This window comes from Neovison vison, chromosome 13 (genome assembly GCF_020171115.1).
Source record: "Neovison vison isolate M4711 chromosome 13, ASM_NN_V1, whole genome shotgun sequence".
Taxonomy (NCBI): Eukaryota; Metazoa; Chordata; class Mammalia; order Carnivora; family Mustelidae; genus Neogale; species Neogale vison.
Window position 1 is genome coordinate 100,393,920 of NC_058103.1, and position 25,230 is coordinate 100,419,149.

Genomic DNA, 25,230 nt, shown 5'->3' on the forward strand with positions numbered 1-25,230 from the left:
ATCCATGTTGTCACAAATGGCAGGATCTCCCTTCTTAAGGCAGAGTAACAGCACAATCGCATTCAGCACTCTCTGCACAGAAACACACAAAACAATACCATCTACCTCCCAAAGGTACATACCAACAAATGGGTGGAACTGTAAGACCAAATATTAAATACCCTAGAGTGGGTGAGAGCCTGTGAAAGAAAAGGAAATGGGGAGAGGGAAATGACAACAAAGGGGTAAATAAATGATAAAGTACAAAAAGATGTGTTAAACACATTGTGCAAATACTAGAAATTTAAGACACTCACTGTTTTACTCAAGCATACTTGCACTTACTATATGCCAGCTACTGTGTCCCAGGGACTACTTACAGAACACTGAATCAGAAAAAGGCAGTACTAGGGTGCCTGGGTGGCTTGGTGGGTTAAACCTCTGCCTTCGGCTGGGGTCATGATCCCAGGGTCCTGGGATCGAGCCCCAGCTCTCTGCTTGGCAGGGAGCCTGCTTTCCCTCTCTCTCTGCCTGCCTCTCTGCCTACTTGTGATCTCTCTGTCAAATAAATAAGTGAAATCTTGAAAAAAAAGAAAAAGGCAGTACTAACCTTACAGTCTATGGTGTACAAAAAAGAGATATTTAAGATATCCTAGTAAAAAATTATAGACAGTGAATGAATGTCATTAAAAAAAAAAAAACAGGTGTTGGGGTTGTAGCTGGCTCAGTCCGTGAAGCATGCAACTCTCCTGATCACAGAGTCATGAATTTGGGCCCCACACGGGGGCCCAATTTAAGTGGAACCTACTTAAAAAAAAAAAAAAAAAGAAAGAAAAAAAGGCACTCTTAAATGCCCTGTCTTTAAAAAAAAAAAAAAAAAAGATGACATGTGAAAGTGACCTCCCTTAGAGATAAGGTGGTCTGTGAACACCTCAGAGGAAATGGCATTTAGGTAGAGATGATGATTACTTCCTTCCCAGCTTGGGAAGAGGAAGGGATGATTCATTCTAGGCTAAGGGAACAGCATGTGCAAGGGCCTGGAGGGGGTACAGACCATCCCCAGGAGGAAGTGAAAGAGGACTAGAATGGTGGAAGAAAGTAGCAGCAGGAAATGTGGTTAAAGAGATGGGGGGTGCTGCCACAGGGGGCAGATCTCTGGGTCTCACAGCCCAGCAGGAGTCTGGATTTCATTCTAACTGCAATGGAACCGTGAAAACATTTGAAACAGGGGGTTGATATTATCTTATTTCCAATTTATTTCATACTAACGCTTAGTACCCATGCAGTACACTCGGACATTTTTGCAAAAATTTGCAAAAAAGGTCCTTTTGCACTCTTTTTTCTTCAAGGACCCTGGCAACTTGCATAAATTTCAGGTCCATGCACCCAGGTCCATCCGAATACATTAAGTGCTAAGTTAGAGGTAAATCCCAAGTGCCAAGGAGCCACAGAGGAGAAACAACCTTGCCAAGTTAGTACCAAGAGATCCTTTATGTCAACGTTTTTTTTTTTTTTTTTTTTTTTTTGCTTCCTAGTTTACATGACATGATAATGTTCAAACCGTGCCCTGGTCTAATCACAGAAATCACGAGAACAGCAGCCTCACTTGAGAAACACTCCCAAAGGTGAAAGATGAATATGTGTACAGCTTTCCTCCCTTTAGTGCCAGGAAATGTAGGGGAACAGTCCCTGTTTGTCTCAGGCAGCCTACACAAAGATGCCTCCTATTGTAACACAGCAATGAGTCATGGAGGTAGATGCAGATGGCACAAAAAACTAAGCAATTGTGGGGATTCGCTTATCCAGAAGCAAAGGCACCTTAACACACATATCCACCACCATGAATGGAAATTACCTTCTAGTTTCCTTCAGCTTTCTCAACATTCATCCAGTGGCAAAGGCACCAGAAGCTAACATTCATGGAAAGTTTACTACGTATTAGCTCATTTAACCTTCAAAACTACCCTAAGTAGGTTCTATCATTAGCTCCATTTTTACAGATGACAAAACTAAACCTAAGCTGTATCTTTAAGATAAGACTGATACTTGTCCCAGATCACAAAACCACAAAGTAAAAGAGGCAGGCTTCAAACTTAGCCTGATTCCAGAGCCCAACCTCCTAACCACTGCTGAGAATCTCCCAGTCCCACCAAACTTTTCTGCCACCAACTCCAGAGTATTCTTTTTCTGCCTGTATTTTTTCTTTTTTTTAAAGATTTATTTATTTTAGAGAGGCAGCATGAGGAGCAGAGAGAGAGAAAAATCCCCAAGCAGACTCCTCATTGATCTCAACTCAGATCCGATATCAGGACCCCAAGATCATGCATGACCCGATCTGAAACCAAGAGTCAGACGCTTAACTGTGCCATCCAGGCGCCCCTGTATTTTTTAATGAGATTCCTCCCATTTGCAAAGAACACAGGTGTGGCACCACAATTAACAAGAGAATGACAACAGGTACTTCCACTAAGTACCTACCTCCAAATCAAATTAGGGCAGGATGGTCAGGCCACAACATTCAACAAGGCACTGTGGTCAAAATTTGTCCTGCCCTGTGCTGGGGGGATGTCAATTTGTTTTAAAGGGTAAAATTATGTACAGTAAGCCTGAATAACTATTCTGCATAGAATCTGACCTGTCCAAGTCAATATCACACAGAAGAGACATGACAGTAACTGAAGAGCATCTGTTGGGAACAGGTCTGAGGAAACTAACTGAGTTCACAACACAGGTCCTCCACTGGCCTTGCGATCATTACAGGGATGAAGAGAGTCACCAAGCCAGCAGGTTCCCAGGCTATTAAAATCTAAAGAGAGAAGGGAAGGTTATAGAAATCACCAAAGGGCAGGCAGTTCAGGCCTACTCCATTCATTTCATCAGCTAGCTTCCATACATCTCCAGTGTGCAAATAAAGATTATGAACCAAATCTTTTCTGGTTAATTCTCCAGCTGGCCGTATCTCTCTCCCTAACAGTCTTGTTCCCTATTACGGGCGCAAAAAGAGTTGTGGGAGTTCGGAAACACCCCACGAAAGCGCCCTCATCCTTGTTTAATGAGATAAAGTGCCGGCTTCTGAGCCACACTGGAAGCTGCGGAGATGGAGCACCTTGCGCTGGTTTTCATGGCTACGGGTGTTCACATCGCAGGTCAGTTTAGGGCTCATGGTAAAGTACGGAAAGCCAGGAGAGTCACTGGTGAGGAGGGATTTGTTAATGAATGAAGAGTAGGACCAAGAAGAGGAAAGCGGCTCCCTTGGAGACAAGATAGTTTCCAGGAAGAAGGCCAAGGGCCCGGAGGCCCCGAAGTCGGCAAGAGAAAAGCCACCGGGATACCCGTGCGCACACGCCCCTGCCAGCCAGCCAGCCAGCGGCCGCAACGAGGCTGCACTCCCGGCCCACAGGTGTCAAGCACAAAGGTGAGGACACGGCTTGCTCGTCCCAACTCCACTCTCCATACCCCAAGCCGGTCTCAAAGACGCAGATGCGATCTCAATTCTTTCCAGGACATTTGCTCCCTTCTCCCCTTCGCAGGCCACGATCCCAGACGATCTGGGGAAAACAGCTCGGGGTTGGGGGGGGGGGGGTTACGGGAGATGAACCAGTTTTTATCTTTCAGGGAGAGAAAGTGAATGGCCAGTGGCCAAGGATGACTGCAAGGGTCGGGAGAGGGGGAATATTGGGGCTCGCTGGGTCCACTAACGGGTCTGAGTCAGGAGCACAATCTGTGCTTAGTCACCGATACCTCGGCGGCCGGGAGTTCCTCGCCCCTGCCAGCCAGAAACGTACGTGACGAACCCGAGAGGAGCCTGGCGCGCCGCGCACACCCGCCTGGGCTCCTACACCCCAGCAGTGGCCTCTGCAGCCCGGACCGGCGCTCGCCGCCCACACCAGACTTACTCCGCCGAGCTGGTCCCGTTAACCGCGGAGCCGTCGGGGGCCGGGTTCAGCTGGATGGGCGTCGGCTTCTTCTTGGGCATTCTGGACCAGGGAAGGCAAGGCGCTTCTAACTCCGAGGGGAGGGCGGCCCCTCTCTTGCTTCCTCCCTCTGAGCTGCCCCACGCCCGCCGCGCAGGGCCAAGTAGGGGCCGCGAGCCCCGGGGCTGCCTTCGGGGGGCGCGCCCCGCGTGGTCCAGTCAACGCCAAGGGGCCGCAGGCGGTCTCTGGGGACCCCCGCCCCACTCGCCTGGGGCTCGCCTTGGCGCGCAGCGAATCGAAGGGCTTCCCCGCCGGCGCAGCTCGGCAGCCCGGGATTCCCTCCCTCTCTCCCTCAGTCAACCCGTCCTTCAGGCTCGATCGACACCGCCACAGCCCTGCTGCAGCTTCAGCCCGGAAAGTACCGCCGCCACCGGCGCCGCGCTCCAGCCGCTCCGCGCAGCAGTCCCAGGGAGGGAATGGAGAGCGGAGCAGGGGCGGGGAAGAGGGAAGCCTCGCCCCTCCACCGGGGCTGCAGCGCTTTCCACACACCCACTCGGCTCCGCCCCTATTGCCTCGCCGACAGCCAATGGGAGCACGCCTCGGCGGCAGATGACGCGGAAATACGTCACGGGGGCGCGGCGTGCTGCCCTGGGGGCGGGGTCCGGCGCTGGCTCCACAGCGCCCTCTGCTGCCACGTGGCACTCAGGTGGACCCACCAGGAAAGGAGGTCGTGCGTCCTAGTTCACGGAGCTAAGGTGGGTTTCACGTGGCGGGGCGCCGGGCTGTCTCCTCTTCTGCGGTGACTGGAGCGCCCTCCCCGGGCCGAATCACGTTGAAGGAGATGAAATAATAAAATGAGTAAGGAAAGACTTCTCATTTCTAGAAGAGAGGGAGCCTAAGGAACTCGAAAACTTGTCAAAACACTCCTTGAGCCTAACAAACTAGCAAATAGATTTATATGAAATTGTATTACACACTATTGATCTACTGATGAGGGTACTGATGAGATTACTGATGATGGGTTCTAAATGCTGATGAGATTGTAATTGGGCAACCTTTTTTTTTTTTTAAACATTTTATTTATTCATTTGAGGAAGAGAGAGCGAGAGCATGAGAGGGGAGAAGGTCAGAGGGAGAAGTAGCTCCCATGGAGCTGGGAGCCCGATGTGAGACTCGATCCCCAGACCCTGGGATCATGACCTGAGCCGAAGGCAGCGCTTAACCAACTGAGCCACCCAGGCGCCCTGGGCAACCTTTTTTGAGAGCAGATTGATAATATTTTTTTAAAGCCTTGAACCCCCCCTCTAAAAAAACAAAAAACAAAACAAAACAAAAAACCTTTAAACCAATAATTCCAGTTATATGAAACTTAAATAAGATGAATAAAGAGCTTAAAAAAGTAAAAGAGGTACCATAGATTTTGTGTGTGTGTGTAAATTCACGGGTGCCTGGGTGGCTCAGTTGGTTAAGCATAAGACTCTTGATTTTTGCTCAGGTCATGATCTTGTGGCCAGGGGTCATGGGATCCCCAGTATCCATTGCCACTCTGGAAGTAGAGCCTGCTTGAGAGTCTCTCCCTCTCCCTTTGCCCCACCCCTGCTCTGTCTCTCTCCCCTCTCATAAACAAACAAACAAATATTCAATTCCTCTCTTCCCCCCCTCTATTCAGTCCTAAAGGTATTAAGTATGCAGAACAAACTAAGCACCTGCACCTGCTGGTCCAGAGCAGAGTGTCAGCCACCCAGGTGTTTGCTGTATATAAAGAGAATAAGATTTCCTTTTCATTTTGTAGTCCTTGGTACTGTCTGAATTTTTTATTATCCATATAACTTAATTTAAAACATTTTTTAAATTTTTAACATTAATATGGGAATGTACAGTAGTGCAGACAATTTGGGAAACAGTCTGGCAATTCCTCCAGTTAAATATAGTTACTGTATGACCCAGAAATTCTACCCCTAACTATATGCTCAAGAGAAATGAAAAAAGTATATCCATACAAAAACTTACACACAGATGTTTATGGAAGCATTATTCATGATAGCCAAAGAGTGGAAGCAACCCAAATTTCCATCAAATCATGAATGGATGAACAAAAGGTGACATACCCATACAACAGAATATTACTCAGCCATGAAGAGGAATGAAGGGCTGATCCATGCTACAGCATGAATGACTTTGAAAATATGATGTTAAGTGAAAGCGGTCAGTCACAAAATGTCACATATTGTATGATCGCATTTAGAGGAAATGTCCAGAATAGGCAAATCTATGGAGACAGAGAGTTGACTAGTGATTGTTTAGGGCTTGGTAGGGCAGATGAACTTGGGACAGTAAAATGACAGCTTAAGTGCCTGAGTTTCTTTCTAAGGTGATGAAAATGTCCTAAAATTGACTGTGGTGACGGTTGCTCGTCTCTGTAAATTTATTAAAACCATTGAATTATACACTTAAAATGAGCAAATTATATGGTATATATGTATTGTCTCTTAATAAAGCTGTTATTAAAGCAACAACATCAACGATGAAATCCAGGGGAAGGAGCCAAGAATAGCCGAGAGAGCTTGAAGAACAAAACTGGAAGATCTATGCTACCAGATATTGAGATCCATCTGAGTATTTAAAGCAGTATGGCACTAGCATAAGGACAGACAAGTAGACAAGTGGGAAAAAATAAAGAGTCTGAAAACAAACCCATATTTGATCACCTAATTTTTGGCAAAGATGATAATACAGTGCAGTAGGGGAAAGGATGATCTTTTAAACAAATGATGATGGGCCCAATTGAATCTCCATAAGAGAAAAGTAAGTCTTAATCCCTATATCACACCATACATAACAAATCAACTCTAGATGGATTATAGAACTAAATAAAGCTTTTAGAAGAAAATATTGGAGAATATCTTCATGATATTATGGTAGGTGAAGTTTTGGGGGGGTATTTTTAGGAGTTTTTTGTTTGTTTGGGGTTTGTTTTTTTGGTTTTAAGTAAGTTCTACACCCAACCTGGGGCTTGAACTCACAACCTGGAGATCAAGAGTCACATGCTCTAATGACTGAGCCAGCCAGGTGCACCTCAGCAAAGATTTCTTAAAGAAGACACAAAAAACAAATCATAAAGGAAAAATACAATAAATTGGACTCTATTAATATTAGTTACTTCTGACCTTCAAAAAGGATAAAAATAGAGAGGACATTTACAATTCATATGTTGGGGGGAAAACCTCTTGTCCATAATATATAAAAACTCCTACACATAGGGAGGCTGGATAGCTCAGTTGGTTAAGCATCTGCCTTCAGCTCAGCTCAGGTCCTAGGGTCCTGGGATTGGGTCCCACATTGAGCTATCTGCTCAGCAGGAAGCCTCTGTCTCTCTCTCCCTTTGCCTGCAGCTCCCCCTACTTGTAAGCTCTCTCGCGCGCTCTCTCTGTATCAAATAAATAAATAAAACCCTTCTTAAAAATTAAAAAAAAAACAAACAAAAAACTCTTACACATAAACAAGAAAAAGACAACCAATCCAATAGAAAAATGGGCAAAAGACTTGAACAGACCCTTAATAAAAGAAAATATCCAAATGGTTAATAATCATGAAAAGAGGATGGCTCAGTGGCTTAAACCTCTGCCTTCAGCTCAGGTAATGATCCCAGAGTCCTAAGATTGAGTGCCACATCAGGATCCTTGCTCAGTGGGGAGACTGCTTCCCCCCCCTCTCTCTGTCTGCCTCTCTACCTATTTGTGATCTCTCTATCAAACAAATAAATAAATTTTTTAAAACACCAAAAAAGCCCCAAAACAAATAATCATGAAAAGATGCTGAACTTTCTTAGTTATGAAGGAACTGAAAATCACAATGTAAGTACTTATTTCCACTAAAATGTACACTTTAGAGTGGTCAGAATGGTGGGGCACCTGGGTGGTACAGTTGGTTAAGCATCTGACTCTTGATTTGAGCTCAGATTGTAATCTCGGGGTCCTGAGATCAAGCCCCAAGTCGGGCTCTGCGCTCAGCACAGAGTTTACTTATGACTCTCCCTTTCCAAATGAAACTAGATGAAACCAGAGAGAGAGACAAACCATAAGAGATTCTTAATCTTAGGAAATGAACTGAGGGTTGCTGGAGGGGGTACGTGAGGGGATGTGGTGGCTGGATGAAGGACATTGGGGAGGGTATGTGTTGTGGTGAGCTCTCTGGGTTGTGTAAGACTGATAAATCACAGACGTGTGCCCCTGAAACAAATAATACATTATATGTTAATAATAAAAATATAAAGATAATAAAGTGGGGAAACAGACTGCAAAAAAAAAAAAAAAAAAAACCTTTGTCTTTCCCTCTCCCTCTGCCCCTCCCTCCTGTGCATTCTCTCTCTCTCAAAAAATAAATAAATCTTTTGGGGCACCTGCATGGCTCAGTGGGTTAAGCCTCTGCCTTTGCTCAGGTTATAAATCTCAGGGACCAGGCTCCTTGCTCAGTGGGGAGCCTGCTCCCCCCACCGCGGCCCCCCCCCACCTGCCTCTCTGCCTACTTGTGATCTCTGTCTGTCAAATAAATAAATAAAATCTTTTTAAAAATAAATAAATTGAGGGCACCTGGGTGGCTCAGTGGGTAGGGCCGCTGCCTTCGGCTCAGGTCATGATCTCAGGGTCCTGGGATTGAGTCCCACATCCGGTGCTCTGCTCAGCAGGGAGCCTGCTTCCTCCTCTCTCTCTCTCTGCCTGCCTCTCTGCCTGCTTGTGATCTCTCTCTGTCAAAAAAGTGAATAGAATCTTTAAAAATAAATAAATAAATTGAAAAGGATAAATAATAGCAAATCTTGTTAAGATTTAGAGCAACTAGAAGAGGACTTTCATCCCAAAGGTGGGAGTAATAATGTGTGAAATCAGTTGGAAAGACTGTTTGACATTATCTACTAAGGTTGAACTTACTTCTACCCCATGACTCAGAGATTCTACTCCCAAGCATATATGTAGAAAAATCAATATATACGTTCTTTGGAAAACATGTGCAAGAATGTTCATAGTAACACTTTCTGTAATCGTTATCAGAGAAACAACCCAAATATCCATCAGTCATAAATGGATAAGCTGCGGTAAATCCCTGCAATGAAATACTCTATAGCTTTGTGAAAATAGACTATGGCTACTTGCAACAATATGAATGAGTCTCACAAGCATCCTGTTGAGTAAAAGTTAGACAAAAAGAAGTAATATGTACATATATATGTAAAAAATATATGTGGTACAAAATGGGCAAACCTAATCTATGGTGTTAGAAGCTGGGATAGTGGTCATCCTTATGGAGCAGAGTGATAGGCAGGTGAGTCAAATGGGGCTTTTGGGGTGCTAATAATGTTTGCTTTCTTTTTTTAATTTAATTTAATTTATTTATTTGACAGAGATCACAAGTAGGCAGAGAGGCAGGCAGAGAGAAGGGGGGAAGCAGGCTTCCTACTGAGCAGAGAGCCCAATGAGGGGCTAGATCCAAGACCCTGAGATCACAACCTGAGCTGAAGGCAGAGGCCTAGCCCACCGAGCCACCCAGGTGCCCCTAACATTTGCTTTCTTGATCTGGGTGTAGGTTATACAAGTGTATCCTATTTATGATTTATGTACTTTTCTGGATATATGTTACCCGTCAATAAAACAATTACAAGAGAAAAGAAAAAGAAATTCACTCAACATTACTAATCATCAGGGAAATGCTAATCAAAACTACAATGAGGGGCGCCTGGGTGGCTCAGTGGGTTAAGCCGCTGCCTTCGGCTCAGGTCATGATCTCAGGGTCCTGGGATCGAGTCCCGCATCGGGCTCTCTGCTCAGCAGGGAGCCTGCTTCCCTCTCTCTGTCTCTCTGCCTGCCTCTCCGTCTACTTGTGATTTCTCTCTGTCAAATAAATAAATAAAAATCTTTAAAAAAAATAAAAATAAAAAAAAACTACAATGAGATATTGTTAGAAAGGCTGTCATCAAAAAGACAAGTGATAACAAGCATTGGCAGGGTATGGAGAAAGGGAACCCTTGTATACTGTTGGTGGGAATGCAAATTGATACAGCCAGTATGGAAAACACTATAGAGGTTCTTCAAAAATAAATTAATTAATCAAGTCAAAATTAAAAAATAAAGCCAACATATGACCCAGCAATCCCACTTCTGGGTATTTATCCAAAGGAACTGACATCAGGATTTCAAGGAGATAACTGAGCTCCCTCCCATGTTCATTGCAGTATTATTCACAATAGTCAAGACACGGGATCAGCCCAAGTGTTTGTCAATGGCTGAATGCATAAAGAAGATGTGGTATGTATACACAATGGAATATTATCCAGTCACAAGAAAAAAGAAATCCTGACATTTACAACACGGATGGACCATGAGTCTATTACACTAAGTGAGATAAGTCAGACAGAGAAAGAAAAATACTGTGTGAAACCTTTTAGGTGAAATCTAAAAAAGCCAGACTCAAAGAAATAGAGAATAAAGTGGTGGTTACTAGAGACTGGGATGAGGGGGAAATAGGAAGATAACTGATTGAAAGTTACAAACTACCAGTTATAAGATTACCAAGTTCTGGGGGTGTAATGTATAGCATGGCGGTTATAGCTAGCAATACTATATTACATACTTGAATGTTGCTAAGACAGCAAATTTTAAATATTCTCATAACAGAAAAGAAATGGTAATTATATGACAGAATGAAGGTGTTAACTAATGCTGTGGTGGTAATCATTTTGCAATATACAAATGCATCAAATCGGCAGCTGTAGGCCTTAAACTTTTTTTTTTTTTTTGAAGATTTTATTTCTTTATTTGACAGAGAGAAAGAGACCCAGGCGCCCCATGTAGAACTTAAACTTAACAGAATGTTACATGTCAATTATATCTTAATAAATATCTTAATAAAGCTAGGATTTAAAAAAGAAATCATGGGCGCCTGGGTGGCTCAGTGGGTTAAGCTGCTGCCTTCGGCTCAGGTCATGATCTCAGGGTCCTGGGATCGAGTCCCGCATTGGGCTGTCTGCTCAGCAGGGAGCCTGCTTCCCTTCCTCTCTCTCTGCCTGCTTCTCTGCCTACTTGTGATCTCTCTCCGTCAAATAAATAAATAAAATCTTTTAAAAAATAAAAATAAAAAATAAATCATGATAAAACCTTTTTTTTCTCAGAAAATAGGTCAGACTGACCAAAATGTGTTTGGTTTTGCTTTGCTCTTTAGATTGAAAGAGTAATAAAGCTTTTTATCATCTTAAAATATTATATCTTCTTAACATCTTGGGGTTTTTTTTGTTTCAAATGGTATGGGTTTAAAAAAAAAAAAAAAAAAACTGGTCGCCTGGGTGGCTCAGTGGGCTAAGCCTCTGCCTTCAGCTCAGGTCATGATCTTGTGGTCCTGGGATTGAGCCCCGCATCGGGCTCTCTGCTCAGTGGGGAGCCTGCTTCCCCCTCTCCCTCTGCCTGCCTCTCTGCCTACTTTTGATCTCTCTCTGTGTCAAATAAATAAATAAAATCTTTAAAAATAAATAAAATAAATAAAAAGTATATAACTAATTCCAGTGTAATATGTGGGGGGAAAAAGTAGAAGGGGCGCCTGGGTGGCTCAGTGGGTTAAGCCTCTGCCTTTGGCTCAGGTCATGATCTCAGGGTCCTGGGATAGGGCTCGGTATAGGGCTCTCTGCTCAGCAGAGCTCTCTGCTCTGTTTCCCTCTCTCTGCCTGCCTCTCTGCCTACTTGTGATCTCTGTCAAATAAATAAATAAAATCTTAAAAAAAAAAAAACTAGAAAAGTGTAAAGAGGAAATTAAAAACCATTCAGGATACACTACTGAACGATAACTTCTGTTTACATTACGGAGTCTGGTGTTTAGCTTAACCATACTCACATGTGGTTGATATTATAGGATCAATGAACTTTATCAATTTATGAGCTTTATTTTAGAGGCAAGTCCAGATTTGTTCCTTACAAATTAAGCTTTTGTTTGCTTATGAAAAATTCAGTTGGGAGGTTCAAAATAAAAAGTGCCAAGGTATTGGGGCACCTGGTTGGCTCAGTCAGCTAAGTGTCCAACTGTTGATTTTGGCTCAGGTCATTTTCTCAGTGTTGTGAGATCAAGCCCTGAGTTGGGCTCTGTGCTCAGTGGGTAGTCGGTTGGGGGTTCTCTCTCTCCTCTCTCTGTACTCCTATCCCAGTTCACACGCACATGCTCTCTCTCTCCCTCTAATATAAATAATAAACTTTTTTTTAAAAAGAAAGAAAGAAAAAAGATTTCCTCTTTTCCTTGCCCTCTGCCCCTCCCCCACACACTCTCTCTTAAAAAAACCATTAAAAATTTTTTAAAATGCCAAGGTATTGCAAGTAGAAGTTATTCTATATGAAAAAATTCAACCTTCCACGTTCTTCTCGTTAATACAACAGTTTCCTGCTCTTTAGCCAAAAGTGAACTCTGATTCGTTATCAAAGGCCAATTTTACCAACATTAACTTTGCCTATAATTCATTTGTTCAGGGTGGGGCTCATTCTTCAATGGTTTAAATAAATAGCTAAGAAATAAAATCCATTGTCTAGATTTGTAAGCTCCTGTGAGTTTGGCAGCTGTTCCTACTGAGTAACCGAGCAAAGGGTCACAGTGCCAAGGGTAACACACTACCCTACCCCCGCCTCGCAGCCACCTCCGCCCCCTTCAGACGAGGTACATCCGCTTCCTCAATTCTGGTTGTCGGACATTCCAAATGCAATGAAACCACTGGGTTATTTGGGGAACGACTTTTAATGGTCACTTGCCCTTCATTTAAAGGAAAAGAGGCCTCAGCAAGGTGAGGAATGATGCAATGCAATTGCTAAGGATGTGGCTTCAACCAGACAGGATGTCAGATCTGTCGCTTTTTTTGGAGGGGAGTGCGGGCAGGGACCTCACCCTGGCTTGGCATCCGAGAGATGTGCTACTTTGCTTTTCACTCTTGGGTAGCTCAGTGAAAGAAGATATACCCGGGACTTACCAGCTTCCTACAGGGCAGCTGTGGAAAAGGAAGTCTGGACTTCCTTTGGAATCACAATCCAGGATTCCGGATATTCTTTTTCTCAAATCTGATCTGAGATTAAGCAAATCTCTTTCCTAGGACATTCATTTGAATGCTTGTCATCATTGGCCTTTTTCTTTTCTTTTTTTCATGCTTTTCTCTACTCAACAGAAAACCCCTGCATCACCTTTTCCTGCCAAGTGCTTAGCAAAGATTACAAGCAGGAAATTTAAGATGAAGAGTGACCATTTGATCTCCAGTGATCTGGGAGCTGTGATAAGAGTATATAGGGCCTCCACAGGCATAACCATCCTAACATCTGACTGGCAATCTTTTTATAATTCACATTCTTGCTTAAAGGCCAGGTCAGCTTGCAGAAAGCTGAGAATTTGCCTGAAAAGAGTTTCATCTTCAACAGTGAACTGTGCCTGACATGTAGCCCTGGGGTTATATAAATTTTATGATATCTTGAGCTATAATTATTGACACATCAATGTATTTTGGAGTTGTATGTATTTCCCAAGGAGCAAAGAATCTCTGTGGTGTGCCAACTGTTTTAATTGTTCAGCCTCATAAAATACAAAGTATTGTTTTTGTTATTATAATGATAGCATCGTAGTGTCATTATAATTACTACTAAACCAAATGGCCCCTTATCCTTGCTCCTGTGTGTGCTTTCTCTGAATAGATAGATTTTTTTTTTTAAGATTTTATTTTATTTAACAGACAGAAAGAGAGCACAAGTAAGCAGAGTGGCAGGCAGAGGGAGAGGGAGAAAAAGACTCCCTGCAGAGCAGGGAGCCCCATGCATGGCTCCCAGGACCCTAGGATCATGACCCAAGCCGAAGGCAGCCTCTTAACCGACTGAGCCACCCAGGTGCCCCTGAATAGATAGATCTTTGTAACTAGATCCTAGACTGGCATCTGACCTGGGGTTTCTGCATACAGAGAATGGGATGCTGAGTTCTTTTTAGAATTTCAGCTGGACCATAAAAGACATGGCGTCCAATCACCCCATTTTATCCCGTCTAGAAATGGGAACACAGCCTCAGTGGTATACTTCAAGGTCATGTAACTAGTTAGGGTTAGAACAGGGACATGTCTCCTGATTTCCTGTTCAATGATCTTTTAAGAGTCTTGGTATTTTGCAAAATAGCTGATAGGTAAAAATAGTTGTTGCTGTTTTTTAACTAAGCTCTATGCCCAATGTGGACCTTGAACTCAAGATCCTGAGATCAAGAGTGTATGCTCTACCCATTGAGCCAGCCAGGCACCACCAAATTAGCTTTGTTTAAGAGTCATCAGATAAGTCTGTTTGGCTATGATGTTTTTTCTTTTCTTTCCTTTCCTTTCCTTTCCTTCTCTTCCCCTCTCTTCTCTTTTCTTTTCTTTCTTTCTGTGGGCTCCACACCCAATGTGAGGCTTGAACCCATGACTCTGAGATCAAGAGACTCAAGGGCCCCCAGCTGTGATATTTCCAAGTATCTCTAATTATAAACACATTAAAGATGTTGGTAATGCCATAAATAATAACATATGATTTTTTTTCCTTTTCTAATATCATTTTCTCTGATTTTGATACCTTCAGTGTCAAGGGATGTCAAAACATATTTGGCATATAAGTTCAGTATATTTGGACAGATCCACACTTTTTTTGAGTTCTGTGAATTTGGGGCCAAACTTAGAAAATGGTAAATCTAGATATCATTCAAACTCAGTGTATAACTGTTAACAGAAAAAAAGAAGAAGAAATTTCATGTAAAATCCATAATGCATACAGTCTAAATTTGGGAATTTATTTTAGGAAAATAAACAGAGATATGCACAAAGATTAATGTACAAAGGGATGTTTGCTTCACCTTTACTCATAACAATAAGATGTAGATAGAAATTAATTATTCTTTTATACTCATCTTTTATTGAATTCAATTTTTTTCTTAGAAGAAACTATATAAGAATTTGTTAACAGTAATTACCTTTTATTTATTATTCCTTTAAGATTTTATTTTATTTGTTTATTTTTTTAAAGATTTTATTTATTTATTTGTCAGAAAGAGAGAGAAAGCACACAAGTAGGCAGAGAGGCACGCAGAGGCGGAGAGAGAGGCAGGCTCCCTGCTGAGCAAGGAGCCCGATGCAGGACTCGATCCCAGGGCCCTGGGATCATGACCTGAGCGGAAGGCAGCAGCTTAACCACTGAGCCACCCAGGCGTCCCTAAGATTTTATTTTTAAGTAATCTCTACAACCAATGTTGGGGCGTGAACTCACGACCTTAAGATCAAGAGTCACATGCTCTATGACTAAGCCAGCCAGGTGCCTCCATAGTCATTGCCTGTAGAAAGACTTGCTGAATGGAAAGAAAAACTTTCACTTTTTATTTTGTATCTTTTTGTATTGTTTGATTTTTCTGTCCATATAAATGTACTACTTTATTTTCTTCAAAAACATCAACAGATATTTCCTAGGTGGGAAGCTTATGGACAATTTTTGGTTTTCTTCTTTGGATTTCTGTGTTAAAAAAGTAATTCACTGTATTATCTTAAAAATTAATGTGTAAAACTAGAGAATTCTATGGTATATCGGCATGATAGGATTCATTGCCTTAGTTTAAAAATCTCTATGGGGAGGGGCGCCTGGATGGCTCAGTGGGTTAAGCCTCTGCCTTCGGCTCAGGTCATGATCCCAGGGTCCTGGGATTGAGCCCCATCTGGCTCTCTGCTCAGCGGGGAGCTTGCTTCCCCCATCCCCCGCCTGCCTCTCTGCCTACTTGTGATCTCTGTCAAATAAATAAATAAAATCTTAAAAAAAAAGATAATTATGTATTAATTTTGAGAGAGAGAGCATGGAGGGGAGGGTAGAGGGAGAGGGGAAATCTTGAGCAAACTCCCTGCTGAGCACAGAACCCAACTCAGGGCTGGATCTCACAACCCTGAAATCAGGACCTGAGCTGAAACCAAGCATCAGATGCTCAATTGACTGAGCCACCTAGGAGCCTCTCAAACTCACAACATGTAAGCTGAAGTGCCTGACTCCACTCCCGCGCCCCACTGTGACCATCTTGATTCCTCTATTTCCAGCACCACCCACATCCAAACTGTCCCAAAACTAAGTTGTCCTGCTCTGGCCATGAGCTTCAGAGGCTACATATCCTGGCCTTTGTCTGGCCCCACCCTTTCCCACACCTTGAGGAGTCCACAGGGCCAAGAGATTATGCCTGCATAGGGCCTGTGTCCCCCACTTTCTGACCATTCTCTAGTCACCCAAGACTCCAGAATTCCATGTCCAGTGGAGAGCTTGCTCCAAGGGCCTGCAGGGACCTCTCCTCTGTCCATCCTCTTAAGAACAGAGTATTGCACCATATCGAGGCATAGATTCCCCTAGATGCAAGGGGTGGTTAAGAAACTATTTGACAAAGGGATAGACAGAGTTTGGCTGGTGGGCTAGGTGTCCACATACCTCTGGGTGAGGGCCTTTGAAACGTGGGGTACAATTGGAGGTGGGAAAAGCAGCGGGAACAGACAGAGGAAAGAACGCTAGGGGCCAGTTCTCCCCATATTTCATTACAGCATTCTAAGGAATCTGAGAAATCTAAATCCCAACTTGGATTTCCATCTTGTTATGAAAGTCTATTTTTTCAAGATAGGAGAATGGAACATATTTTATTTAATGATCTCCCCTGTAATTTGTAACTTTTACATATGTAATCATGGGTTGGGCGCCTCCATTTATTCTCTTTCTCTGGGCCCTCCAAACATCAGGGGTGGGCCTGCCTCTGAGTTCTATCTCCCAATCGTATAAGAATCCTAATTGGCCTTCCCCTTGCCCTCTGAAATCCTGATAGTCCATTTTTCATAGAGCAGCTAGAGGTGCTTAAAAAAAATAAACAAACAAAAATCAGTTTACTGCTTACGGCCCACCAAAGGATCCAACTCTAAAACACTTACCAGAGCTCTCCAGCTCTGCTGCCTCCACACCCCACCTCATCCTACTTTCTCCCTTAGTCACTAGACCCTGGCCACTGTGCCCTCTTCTCCTTCTGAACACACTTGCTGGTTCCTACTCTGGAGCCCCTGTAATTCTTGTTCACTCAGCAGGAAGCCATCTTCCCTTAGCCCTTTGCTTGGTTGCCTACTGCTCGCCTTAAGACCCGGCCAAATGTCACTTCTTCATCCTTCTACACTATCCCTCCAGTCACTCAGTCACATTATCATTTTATTTTCTTCTTCATTATCTTCCTTGTTTATCGACTTACTTATTTTCTGGTTCCCTGCTGGAAGAGAAGGACACCTGTCTTCTTCACCGTCTCATTACTGGCTCCAATAACCATACTTGGCATACAGTCAGTCCATAAATATTTGTTGAGTGAAGAGATCTTTTCTTTCTGACCAGATCCTTTAACAGTCTCTTGAAGCACATAGATGGAAGTGGTATGATTTGGTGTGATCTCTGTTTTATAGAAGAGACTGGTTGTCAGAAGAGTTTGGGTTATGCCAGAAATCAGTAGCAAATACTGGTCAGGATCTAGGTCTACCATTTCAACAGCCCCAGGCTCTTTCCATAGCAATGAACTACCTACCTACAAGCTCCCTGAAACACAAAAAACAATCCTCATGTGTCTTCCTATAGTCTTTGTAAAAGCAACTACTAAATTGTACTTTTTTAGAGAAGGAAAATCCTTAGCAAGTTTCTAGAAAACTCCATTGGTAATGTGCTGCAGTGTCCTCTTATATAAAAATAAATATTCCCTCTCTCATTCTCCCCCTCAAATAAATGGATAAAATCTTTTAAAAAATAAAATAAATATTCTGAAGCTTTTACTCAAAACTTTTTGTCGTAACTTTTCTGCCCTTATCAGCAATAAAAACTGTATGGTTTCTTTCCACATAAAATTATTTTGCTTTATTTCAAGCCATTTAATCAGTTTGCAATGTAAACATTAAAAAAAAAAAAGCATTCTTACTCTGAAGGTTTAAACCACTGGAGAGGGGTGCCTGGGTGGCTCAGTTGTTGAGTGTCTGCCTTCGAATCAGGTCATGATCCCAGAATCTGGGATCAAGCCCCGCATCTGACTCCCTGCTCAGCAGGTGGCCTGCTTCTCCCTCTCCCACTCCCCGTTTGTGTTCTCTCTCTCACTGTGTCTCTATCAAATAAATGAACAAAATCTTAAAAAAAAAATAAAACCACTGGAGAGAAAATTATAAAACAGAATAATCAGCTAATTTATATGGCTCTTTTAATTCTGCTCCTAAAAATTGCGGTACTTCTTCTATTCACTGTTTCTGTTTGTTTGTTCTTTCATACATTAAATTTAGAAGTAACAATGAGAAAAAAGCAATTACTCATTCAATTCTGGTAACCTAAGAGGAATTCAGTGGTAGATACCCTGGTAAAGGGTGCCTGGGTGGCTCGGTGGGTTAAAGCCTCTGCCTTCAGCTCAGGCCATGATCCCAGGGTCCTGAGATCAAGTCCTGCATTGGGTTCTCTGCTCAGCAGGGAGCCTGCTTCCCTTCCTCTCTCTCTGCCTGCCTCTCTGCCTACTTGTGATCTCTGTCTGTCAAATAAATAAATAATATCTTAAAAAAAAAAAAGATACCCTGGTAAACTGAGAACTCAGTGAGTATAATGAAATTAGTTTAAATGTTATTGAGGGTATTTTCTTCTATATCTTAAAAACATCTCTTATACTTTGAATATTTTTTATAGATCTACTGGGACTTGATCATGTAAGATACATGGCACACATTGACAGTATAAAGTTTGGGGGCCCTGGGTGACTCATAGGTTAAGCATCTGATTCTTGGTTTTGGCTCAGGTCATGATCTCAGGGTCTTTAGATCCAGCCCCGCATGGGGCCCCATGCTCAGTGAGGAGTCTGCTTCTCTCTCTTTCTCTCCCTCCGCCCCGCTTCCCCCCAAATCATGCTCATGCTCTCTGTTGCTAAAATAAATAAATCTCTTTTAAAAAGTATAAAATTGTAAGTAAATAAAACCTTTTAAAAAGAAAAAAGGGCACCTGGGTGACTTAGTCCTTAAGCATCTGCCTTCAGCTCAGGTCATGATCCCAGGGTCTTGGGATCGAATCCCACATCAGGCTCCCCACTCTGTGGGAAGCCTGCTTCTCCCTCTCCCGCTCCCTCTGGTTCTGTTCCTTCTCTTGCTGTGTCTCTTTCTGTCAAATAAATAAATAAAATCTTATTAAAAAATAAATAAAAATTAAAAAATAAAAAAGTATAAAGTTTGAACACTTTTGTTAGGTGTGGAGAAACCATCAATACAATCAAGACCAAAAAACGCACCCATCATATTCCAATAGTTACCTCATGCCCCTTTAAATATTTTACTTTTATTTATTTGTTAGAGAGATAGCCCACACAAGCAGTGGGAGCTGCCGGCAGAGGAAGTAGCAGGCTCCCCACTGAGCAGAGAACCCAATGTGGAACTTGATCCCAGGACTCCAGGATCATGATCTGAGCCGAAGTCAGATGCTTAACCGACTGTGCCACCCAGGCATCCCACCTCATACCCCTTTAGAATCCTTTTCTCATCTGCCCATCACCTTGGTATAGTTCGCATTTTCTGGAATTTTATATAAATGGAATTGTACTTCTGGCTTCTTTCACTCAACATGATTGCTGTGGTTCACTCATGTTGTTGTGTTTGTCTATAGTTCATTGATTGCTGAGTAGTGTGCTATTTTATGGATATACCACAATTTGTTTTCCTTTTTTTTAAAAAAATAGTTTATTTATTTTAGCAAACTGTACCCAACGTGGGGCTCGAACTCACAACCCCAAGATCAAGAGTCACATGCTCCATGGACTTAGCCAGTTAGGCATCCCTCTGTTCACCCTTTGATGGATATTTGTGTGGTTTCAAGTTTTTTGGCTATTACAAATAAAGCTGCTAGGAACGTCTGTGTACAAGTCTTTTTTTTTTAAGATTTTATTTATTTTTGTTGGAGGAAGACAGAGAGAGAAAGGGAACACAAGCAGGGGGAGTGGGAGAGGGAGAACAGGCTTCCCCAGCAGCAGGGAGCCCAATGCAGGGCTCGTTTCTAAAACCCTGGGATCATGACCTGAGCTGAAGGTGGACCCTTTACAACTGAGCCACCCAGGAGTCCCCGTGTACAAGTCTATACATAGATATGTTTTCATTTCTCTTGGGTAGATACCTAAGAGTAAAATGGCTGGGTCATACAGTAGGTGTAATTTAACTTTAAAAAAAAATTCAAACTATTTTCCAAAGCATTTAAACTATTTTCCATAGCATTTAAACTATTTTCCATTTCCCATCAGTAGTGGGAAAGTTCCAGTTGGTCTACATCTTTGTCAGTATATGTATCTTTGTCTGTATCTGTATCTTTTCAAGTTTTAGCCATTCTAGTCTTACTGTGTGGGGGTGTTTGTTTTGTTTCGCTTTGCTTTTTAGAGAGGGAGAGTGGAAGATGGAGGGGTGGGGAGCCACACCCAGGGCCAAGCCCAATTGGGGGCTGAATTTTGCAACTCTGAGATCAGGACCTGAGCCGAAATCAAGAGTCGGATGTTCAACCAACTAAGCCACCCTGGCACCCCTTTGCCTTGCTCGTTGTGGCATTACTGCATTCCCCTACTGATTAGTGATACTGAGCATCTTATTTATGTGCTTATTTCACATCCACGTATCTTCCTTGGGGAAATGAATGTTCAAATCTTTTGCCCATTTTGAATTGGATTCCTTGTCTCATTGTTGACTTGTAAGAGTTCTTTACATATGCTATATAGTATACAAGTCCTTTGTTGAATATATGTTTTACAGTCACTTTTTACCTGCCTGTGGGTTGTCTTTTAATTTTCTTTGAAGAACAAACTTTTTTTTTAATGAAGTCAAATTTATTGATTTCTTTTTGTAGTTCGTGTTATTTGTGTTCTAAGACACTTTTGTTATTTGAATACACTCAGGGAAATAACACCTCTTCAACCCTGAATCTTGAAAACATACTCCTCGCTCATGAAGACGTTTAAGGAACAGCTCCTCAGCTCCCTCACCTGGTGACAGTGCTTCTATGAGGTATTTAAGCATAAAATATTTTAAAATCATGAAAGTCAAAAATAACATAAGTGTATTTCTTTTTTTAAAATATTTTAAGAATTGCAAAATATCTTACTATTGGGAACACAGAAGAAATAACTGGAAACATGAAACATGAAAATCAAATAGTGTTGGTCTCAGTGTGTGAGATGGCTGAGTGCTTGCTTCCACTCCACCCCACCTTGGGAATACTTTCTGATCACTCTTCATTTCCATTCAGTTCTATGTGGATGGAGGTGAATAACATTTTACTACCTTCATTCGTAGCACTAATGTCCTCTCATGGAGAGAAGTTTTCTCTTTGGGAAATCCTGTACTTTTTCCCTCCAGGTTTTTATTTAAATTCCAGGTGGTTAACATACAGTGTAATATTAGTTTCAGGTGTAGAATTTAGCGATTCATCACTTATATACAATACCCGGTACTCATCAAAAGTGCACTCTTTAATTCCCATCACCTATTTAAACCCACTTACCTCCCCTCTGGTCACCATCAGTTTGTTCTTCACAGTTAAGAGTCTGTTTCTTGGTTTGCCTCTCTTCCTGGCATCCCCCCCCCATGTTTGTTTGTTTTGTTTCTTAAATTCCACATATGAGTGAAATCATATGGTATTTTCCTCTGACTGACTTACTTCACATAGCATAATTCTCTCTAGCTCTATCCATGTCATTGCAAATGGCAAGATTTCACTATTTATTTATTTATTTATTTACAGACAGAGATCATAAGTAGGCAGTGAGACAGGCAGAGAGAGAGGGGGAAGCAGGCCCCCCCCGCACTGAGCAGAAAGCCTGATATGGGGCTCGATCCCAGGACCCTGAGATCATGACCTGAGCCGAAGGCAGAGGCTTTAACCCGCTGAGCCACCCAGGCCCAAGATTTCACTCTTTTTAATGATTAAGTAACATTCTATTGTTTTCCAGAGTGGCTGCCACTTTGCATTCCTACCAACAGTGCGAGATGGCTCCCCTTTCTCTGCATCCTCGCCAACACCTGTTGTTTCCTGTGTTCTTAATTTTAGCCATTCTTTTTTTTTCTTTTAAAGATTTTATTTATTTATTTGACAGAGAGAGATCACAAATAGACAGAGAGGGAGGCAGAGAGAGAGAGAGGGAAGCGGGCTCCCTGCTGAGCAGAGAGCCCGATGCAGGATTCGATCTGAGGACCCTGAGATCATGACCTGAGCTGAAGGCAGCAGCCCAACCCACTGAGCCACCCAGGCACCCAATTTTAGCCATTCTGACTGGTGTGAGGCCGTATCTCATTGTAGTTTGATTTGCATTTCCCTGATAGTGAGTAATGTTGAGTATATTTCCATGTGACAGCTGGCTATCTGTATGTCTTCCTTGGAAAAATGTCAGTTCATATCTTCTGTCCATTTTTTGGGTGGATTATTTGTTAACATCATTTTGGGTGTTTTGAGTTTGAGTTTTCTGAGTTCTTTACATATTTTGGATCACTAACCCTTTATCAGATATGTCATTTGTAAATATCTTCTTGCATTCCATAGGTTGCCTTTTAGTTTTGTTGACTGTTTCCTTATCTGTGCAGAAAATTTTATTTGGATGAAGTCCCACGCGTTTATTTTTGCTTTTATTTCCCTTGCCTCAGGAGACGTATCTAGTGAGAAATTGCTTGGCCGATGTCAAAGAGGTTGCTGCCTGTGTTCTCCTCTAGGGTTTTAATGGTTTCCTATCTCACATTTTGATCTTTAATCAATTTTGAATTTATTTTTGTGTATAGAATAAGAAAGTGGTCCAGTTTCATTCTTTTGCATGTTGCTGTCTAGTGGGAAATTCTGTAATTTAATAAGTGCTTGAACTTGTAAGCACTCATGTACACTGCCTCCCAGTCCTATCCTGAAGGTGTCATTTGGTCTCAAACTTAAGAAGACAGAACACAGATATCATCTACAACAGAGGAGATGGGAAGGAAAGAGGAAATTCGGAAAGGTGGCATCAAGATGAGGATTTTGCTAGATTTAACGTAACCCTCTCTCCAGGAATCCTACAAGAGTGTCTGCATCTACTAAATGAGTGACTTTTATTGTTGGAACTGGAGAAAGGGCCTAAGTTGAAATGGTTCAGAACAGAAATAATACATGAGATTCAGGCACTAGGAAGCCCAGATAATCCTGAGGACCTAGGGGTCACTGGGTACTTACAGAAATCTTGGGAGGGCCTTCAACTTCCACAGGCAGTGGAAGTGATCTGAATCAGTTGTACTTAACCAACTTTGAGGAGTAAGAAGACCCAGGAGTAGAGAGACTCTGGGCTTCTGCATGACACACAGTCTTCAGTACTACAAATTTAGACATGTTAACCTTTGACCACAATGGGCTGACTTGCTCAAGAGCTCTCCTGGAAATAACCTGAGGAACCATCCAAAACTCAGCTTCCTTTAAGCCTCTGTCTTCATTCAGTCTCCTCCTGTCATTATTCCATTCAGTGCAGAGTCCAAGTTCTACCACCTCCTGCAAATACTTCAAGTCCCCTGTCCTTTTCTCTTCCCACTGTACTTATTTGGGTAACTACCATCATGGAGTGACCCGGTCATCCTCTCCAATCCTTAACTTCCTATCACAAACCTAATAACATATCTACGTCAAAGCTTCTCTCTTTTTTTTTTAAAGATTTTATTTATTTATTTGACAGACAGAAGTCACAAGTAGGCAGAGAGGCAGGCAGGGGGGTGGGGGAAAAGCAGGCTCCCTGCCGAGCAGAGCGCCCGATGTGGGGCTCAATCCCAGTACCCTGAGATCATGACCCAGGCTGAAGGCAGAGGCTTTAACCCACTGAGCCACCCAGGTACCCTATGTTGAAGCTTTTCATCCTTCATATCAGAATGGAAAGACATGCTGTATCCTCCCATCAAAAGCTATCTCTTTCCTCTGTGATCTGGATCCCATTCCACCTGTCTTTTCAAGGTCTTTGCTCCTTTGATTTATATACATTTATATACATATAAATCAATACACACATAACAATACATATGTAACAAAACATATGCGTATGTGAGAGGTGCTGGCTGGCTCAGTCCTTAAGCGCTGCCTTCAGCTCAAGTCATGATCCCAGGGTCATGGAATCGAGCGTCATATCAGGCTCCCTGCTCAGCTGGAAGCTTCTCCCTCTCCAGCTCCCCGTGTTTGTATTCCCTCTCTCACTATCTGTCATAAATAAATAAAATCTTTAAAAAAAAAAAGAATGCATATGTGAGACACATATATAAGAACACTCAATGGCAGCACTATTCATAGTTGCAGAACGCTCAAACCATTTCAAATGTTTATTGACAAGAAAATAAATTATGGCACATCCAATAATAGTGTAATATACAGCAGTGAAAAATTTCTAAACTACAACTGTATGAAACATGGAAACATCACAGAACAAAATATGGAGTGAGAAAAGCAAGCCTAAGCAGATTACATACATCTTGTTATCAGTTGTATAAAGCTTAAAAAGAAGCAATATTAAACAACATATTGCTTACATTTTTAGGTCTATACATACATACTAAAAATAGCTTTTAAAGGAATTACAGGGGCGCCTGGGTGGCTCAGTGGGTTAAAGCCTCTGCCTTTGGCTCAGGTCATGATCCCAGGATCATGAGAGCCCCGGTATGGGGCTCTCTGCTCAGCAGGGAGCCGGCTTCCTGCCTCTCTCTCTGCCTGCCTCTCTGCCTACTTGTGATCTCTCTGTCAAATAAATAAATAAATAAATCTTTAAAAAACAAAAAAAGGAATTATAAATGTAAAATTCAGGGTAGTGGTGATCTCCGTGGGATGGACAGGAGATTCAGGGGAATGGGAGAAGGGATAGACATATAGCTAGGAATAGTTCTTAGGTTGGATGGTATGCTGACAGGTGTGTGTATTCCATTATTATGCTTTTTAACACACATGAATATTACATATATTATTTTAGAGGTATCAAAAATTATATACCAATAATATTTAAAATCTTTAGGGGCTATGAAAAAATAAGACTCCTCTGTTCAAAATAGCTATCCTATTCTTGTTTTTCATTCTTCCTAACAACACAATCTGATCAGTTTCTTTATGGAAGCTTAATAATTTTTTAAAAATGATTTTATTCATTTATTTGACAGATGACGAGAGAGGGAACACAGTAGGGGGAGTGGGAGAGGGCAAAGCAGGCTCCCCACTGAACAGGGAGCCAGACACAGGACCCGATCCCAGGACCCTGGAATCGTGACCTGAGCCCAAGGCAGATGCCTAACTTCTGAGTCACCCAGGCGTCC

At 42.4% G+C, this 25,230-nt stretch overlaps 1 protein-coding gene across 1 annotated transcript in view; it reads right to left on the minus strand.

Moving 5' to 3' along the window:
• MAP2K1 (mitogen-activated protein kinase kinase 1) overlaps positions 1–4,386 on the minus strand; it is a 78,301-nt gene extending 73,915 nt beyond the window's left edge. The window contains exon 1 of the mRNA XM_044229686.1: positions 3,876–4,386. Within this exon, the coding sequence (XP_044085621.1) occupies positions 3,876–3,955 (80 nt within the window). The 5' untranslated portion in view covers positions 3,956–4,386. The remainder of the gene's footprint in view (positions 1–3,875) is intronic.
• Positions 4,387–25,230: the final 20,844 nt, after the last annotated feature.